Consider the following 6,185-nt stretch of genomic DNA (forward strand, 5'->3'; position numbering starts at 1 on the left):
TTACATGGAGGGTGGCATGTGTGGGGTTGTTCATGTGGGAGAGAAGCTTGATGAGGGTTTGGGCGAGCATGTGTGTGCGGGATGGCTCGGGGTAGCCCACATGGGCCCGGGTGGAGAGGCTATGCATGAGAGTGTGAGGAGGGAGCTTCCAGCATGCGTGTGGGACAAGTGGGATCCATGTAAACACATAGGCATGGGTGGGTCCATGTGGGCCCCACAAGGTGGTGTTGGAGAAAAAGAGGGTGGGAGAGGGGAGATTGATAACGAGGGAGAAAAATTATATTATATAGCATATATATGTATATATATATGCTGTAGAATGGCTTTTGTATCTATTAGGTGTGAACTAGAAATAAATACAATATGGTGGTGTAAATAATATATATAGTAGTATCATAGGATAGCTAGGACAGGGCATAGTAGGTTGGGTGCAAAAGGAGACTTTTAGAAAAAAGATATCTTAGGCATAAGTATATATACTGAGGATTTATTTACTTGTGCAAGTATATATATATATATATATATAAAGATGAGAGAAAAAATATGGCTAATAGTAGGTGGTAGAAATATGCATACTTATAGTGTAGTTATAGATATAGTACCTAAGGGATTTTGAAAAGGTAGAAGGGAGATGGGGGGCAAGATTTTGTGCATTTTTCCCAATCCCTATGAGAAAAAATTAATGCATGGTAAATTTCAATTTACCCTGTCTCAACACATTATAGGAGGATTTTTTTCTTTGTGGGTGGTGGTCGCTCAAATCAAAAGGCTTGGAGAGGGTTTCCTTTCACAGGAGCAGTGAGCACTAGGCTTACGAAGAGGATGACGATGGAAATGGTCACTATAAACTCGCGCAGAAGCAGGCCAGTCGACAGGCATTCCAGTCACCTGAGCTCGGATTTTATCGGCTTGCGAGATAATGGAGAGTCCCGAATCCCCTGCTGCTCATGTTGCTAGCACTGTTGCTAGTCCTCCTGCTGTGAGCCTTCTAAGCGAGGTCCACAGAATCATAATCCCGCCTATCCCTTGCTCTTTCCCCTGGAAGAACCACCCCGACTACCCGGAGCTGACGGAGTTGTCCAATGCCTGGGTTGTGGCGCACTTTGCCAACCTGCCTGGCGCTGACGGCAGGCCCACCTCCTTCGCAGCGGAGCACTTGATCAAGTCCGCCTTCCACATGCTGGCCACGCTGCCCTTTGCCACGGGCATCAGCAAGCGCATGCCGCCCATCATCAAGATGACGGACTGGTTCTTCATGATTGACAACATCCTGGATGACCCCAGCGAGATGGGCGCCGACCCCGCCCGTGCAGACAAGCTGGTGGACAGTTTGCTCACCGTCTTCCGCGACACCTATGTGCACCCCTCGCCCAGCCCCAGCCCCCTGGTGCGCATCCTCACTGACACGGCCGAGGAATGGTGGGCGGAGATGTGCGAGGAAATGCCGCCCAAACAGAAGGGCCGCCTTAGCAAGGCCTTCCAGGACTACCTGGAGGCCAACCGCCAACAGGTGCCCTACCGCAATGCCCGCCATCTCCCGGACGTTAACACCTACTTTCAGATCCGCGCCGACTCCATTGGCTGGTGGCCCTGCGCCGTGCTGATTGAGCATTCCCAGGGCTTCGAGCTCGATGATGAAGCCCTTTCTCACCCTCTCCTTGTCTCCCTGCAGCAGAACACGGTCCAACATATCTTCCTCGTCAACGACATCATCTCCTTCAAGAAGGAGTACATCCAAGGTGACTTCTGCAACATCATCTCCATCCTCTACTTCAGGAAGCTTTTCCACTCCCTCCCTGACGCCTCCGGCATGCCTAGTAGCCCTCCTACCTTGCAAGGGGCAGTGCTGGAGGTGTTGCAGATGATCAAGGACAGAGACGAGGAGTGCGTTCGAATCATGGACGAGATAAGCAAGTGCGATGCCCTCATGCACAAGCCCGGCATGGCTGCCTACTTGGAGGGCTTGGGCTTGTGGATGTCCGGGTCTATCTATTGGCATCTCGTGAGTGGGCGCTACAGTATCTGTGCTACCACAGATCTGCATGTGCAACGACCGGATCTCCATGCTCACCACCAACACGACACATGTTAGATTCGTTCCTATAAGGGAACATGTTAGATTCGTTCCTATAAGGGAACATGCATGTACTTTGCCGAAAGTCATAGGCTAATGGTTTCGAGGGTGCGTGTGTGGGGTCTGTGCTCGCAAAAAAAATATGATATAGTACTTTGAACTCTTCGCGTAATATCAGCCTTGGTCTACTTTTGTGATTTGATGCTCTTTAGTCTCCTCCTGCTTATTACATTTTTCTGCCTGTCGTGGCACGATTTCCTAAGATTTTTAGTCATCATTGTTGCAATGTTTCTATTCATGAAGGTGGCATCGTCGACAACAAATCTCACACTGTTTTTACACGGTTATCCACAATGGGCCATACATCTTGCTAGATTCAGAGTCTTGCATGCATTTATCATGCTGTATCTATCCTACTAGATTGAGAACCTACTCTCACTTCCATGCCTGCAGGGCAGAGTATCCCTTTGAAAGACTAGTGTTTTATTGCTTCCATACCTGTGGGGCAGAGTATCCCTTTGAAAGACTCCTGTTTTGAGTAGCCATAAAGCACCCAACCTCTACTTTTGCTATTAATTAATCTAAATGTTTAAAAAAGAAATTGTTGGACCTGAAGTTCTTTAAGGTTTTAGATCTTTGATATACAAGGTTTGGTAGATTCATGTCATGATGCTAATGTGAAATTTTACACAGCTATTTGACTCGTGTCTCCTTTCTCTAAGGGTCGTTGCAGAATCAGGGTACCCAGTTTTGTCCACTCAAGCACCTTGTAAACAGTAAAAAAACAGGCATTTGTTTATATTTAGTGGCTAATCTCTCCTAGCTAATGAAAGAATTTCATTTCAAGTTATTTTGTTGGAACATCAAATGCAAAGTTGGGAATATAGTTGCATAATATGATTAAGCATTAAATAGTTGAAAGTCCTCATTTCCTTAGGTACAAAGTCAATGTATACACCCTATCCCAAATTTGGATTGATTCCATAAAATACTAATATCTTTTACACATAAACTCATATGAGATTCCCATTTTGGACCTTAGATCTTCACATATTTTAGAGCTTAACTTGATTTTTTGAGAAAATTTCAAGCTATTTGTCTATTTTCTTTAAATATTTCAATGACTTTAAAGTGTTATAATATATGCCACTTTTTGTACCTACAATAACTACCACTTAAAATGCTCAATCTTGTAGATCAAAAGAGTGGTAGTAGGTAGTGAGACATTAGTAGAATAAGGTGGTTACTTAAAATTACAAATCCAATGGTTAGATTTTTAATGATCCCTTTTCTAAAATTCTTCCACGTTGTCAGAAGGCTTGCAAATATTACTAATCTAATTAGTAAAATTACTTTTTTAATGTAAATTATCTAAAACCTAAAGGAACTAGTGTAACTGCTATGGTGCATCTATTGAAAAAAAATTAGATCAATTTAAGTATGAAAAGATCATTTTTTAATCATTTCATTATATTTTTTATTAATTAGACTAATTTATATTGATTTAAGTTATATTGGATTGATTTGAGTGCATGTGTATTTTCTATTAGTTAACTGGATCTCATTTGAAGAACCTTGCTCCCCCTCCCCCAAATTTCTCTCTAATCATTGTCCCAATCCAGCATAAACTAGACAAAACTCAACACCTTGATCTTGTAAAAGCCCCTAATTTGTTACCTTCGGTGTAGGATATGATTTTAAAAAATTGATAAACCTTATATGATATAAAGCACCCAAGATAACCCAACAATGATATGATGGCTTCTTGGGCATCAACATGATGGTAGTGTGTGTAGGATGCAATGCTCATCCTTTTCTGTTTGTTGTGGCTTTCCTCGACTTCGTGTTCCCTGGCTTTCCATTCCAAGTGATGTGTTGGGATTCTCTCATCCCTATCCTTATGCTTAATTGTTTTATGTTGTTGTTATGGAAAAATCGCTTGCTCGACCTCATGCTGCTTCCCTTCTGATTCTAGGTGATATGTTTGGATTTGGCGGTCAGCTTTGGATTCTATGCTTTGGTTTGATGGGTGTTTATACTGTGGTTTAATTAGGGTTTACATTAAAAAAGTCGACTTTCATGCATGTGCTCTAGTTAGGTTAAAAAAACACATGCGTGCCTAGTTAAATTACGATTTTATGGGTGAATTCATGCGTCTCTATGAACGCCTGTGCTGTGGTTTAGTTAGATTAAATTTTTTTCCCATACGTAGGGGCTTTGATTTAATTAGGTTTTTTTTTTGCCATCCATGCTAATGCATGTCTATGCATGCATGTCCTCTACTTTGGGTTTTTGTTTAATGCACATGCTCTTGTGCTGCTGTATGGTTTGATGAGTTTTTTTTTAAGTTTGCATGTTGATAAGAATTTTTTTTTCCCCCTAATTTCTTTTCTCTTGTGCTATGGCTTACTAGGATTTCAGCCTTATTATTTGGCATGTTGTCTTGCACTAGGTATATGCTATCAAAATAAATCTCTATTAATTTTTGTGATGCCTTCTATCTGTGTGTTTATGTGTGTCTATCTTAGATGGCTCCCTCATGGTGTTGTGTCCTCAGTCATGATCCTTCTACTTATGTTCCTAGATGTCTCGTGTTTGTGTGTTATGTGTGTCTATTTTAGATGGCTCCCTCACGGCCTTATGTCCTCAGTGTGATGATCCTTACACTTTCATTTGTATATATTTTGTTTTATTGTGTTTAGCATGCCTAAACGTTTTTCTACGATTTGTGTCCTTCTCTTGTTGTCCATCGACATGTACATGGCAAAGCTCCAATCCATACCCCTTTATTGGATGCCTTACATTAAGTGCTTGTTGGGGGTCATCCAGCTATGGCTAACATCCACTGTTGTTGCCAGTTTCACCGCCTTGAATATTCATTAAGCAACAACTATCTTTTTATAACAACCTTGTAACTCAATCTTGTGAACATGTAGTACCCGAGCAGAGGTGAAAGGGAAAAGGGGAACTATCCAGGATACGGAGAGAGAAGGGAGTAGGGAGTGTCAATTGTGGGCTATTGCATTGTCCTTTGGGCTAAGATTTCACTCTACTAAACAATGAGTGTGATTATCCATTCTCTGTACTGTACAAGTCTGTTCAATTCTTAGTTTGTGTTAGTGCTTTTTGTTTGAATATGTCTTCTCACAAGAATCTGAGTTCAATGTCATTTATGTCTGGACGTGACTCCTATTTAGAAATAGAGTTAGTGTCAGGAATCTCATTAGATGCAAGAACTAACCTGAATTCACTCTCATTTGAGTTCAATGTCATTTATGTCTGAACGTGACTCCTATTTAGAAATAGAGTTAGTGTCTCATTAGATGCAAGAACTAACCTATGCATTGTTGCAACTAACTCCCTAAGCATAGGCAGATTGACGGTACAACGTGCTAGCATTGGCTTATTGCTGGGGCATAGTGGCTTAGTTGCATCTCCTCTAGAGTTGACTAGGTGGTTTGGAACCACTCAAGTGTCGGGACTCGACCGGACACTGACACTTTTGGCGATTTTTCTTGGGGAAACTAGTATGCCAGGTAAGGGAGTAGAGAGATAGAGGTTACTATAGGTTAAGCCCTGCACAGTCACAATAGAGTAAACTAGTTAAAAGAAGCCCAAAAAGAAAGCACACACTAACTAGTGTCAGGAAACCCAACTAGAGAATCATAAGAGCAAACTGGAGCAGGCATGGAGAACGAAGGAAGCTCAAATAGGGAAATGTGATACTGCCACATAGACAATTTGAAGATGTAGAACAAGAAGCACCATTGCACCGATCATTGCGCTATCTAAGCAGAATAGAAAACGAGATCCACAAGAGCTCAAAAGAATGATCTCGGAACAACTAAGGAATCAGGAAGAAGACATGATTCCACAACAGCAGGAATGACTGATTGCGGAACCACTAAGGAATCAAGACAAAGACCACCAGGAACTACCAAACAGGATGCAGAAAAACTAGGAAGGGGAAAAACTAGCAGCTATGGATAGGATTTCCCTCAAGTACCCAAAATTAGAAGCCAAGAGTGAGAAGGATCCAGTTGCCCACATCTTTGCCTTTGAAACCACATTCTAGGCAAAGAGAGTTCTATTGGGGAAAAAGACAGAGTAT

General features: G+C 42.0%; 1 protein-coding gene across 1 annotated transcript; it reads left to right on the forward strand.

Moving 5' to 3' along the window:
* The first annotated feature begins 584 nt into the window (after positions 1 to 584).
* LOC147602853 (microbial Terpene synthase-like protein 13) lies at positions 585 to 2,245 on the forward strand. Its single transcript, XM_086797045.1, has one exon. It carries the CDS (start codon positions 920 to 922, stop codon positions 2,090 to 2,092), a length of 1,173 nt encoding a protein of 390 aa, XP_086653171.1. The 5' UTR covers positions 585 to 919; the 3' UTR covers positions 2,093 to 2,245.
* Positions 2,246 to 6,185: the final 3,940 nt, after the last annotated feature.

Source organism: Cibotium barometz, chromosome 65, assembly GCF_041138505.1.
Source record: "Cibotium barometz isolate CiBa-2024 chromosome 65, ASM4113850v1, whole genome shotgun sequence".
Classification (NCBI taxonomy): Eukaryota; Viridiplantae; Streptophyta; class Polypodiopsida; order Cyatheales; family Cibotiaceae; genus Cibotium; species Cibotium barometz.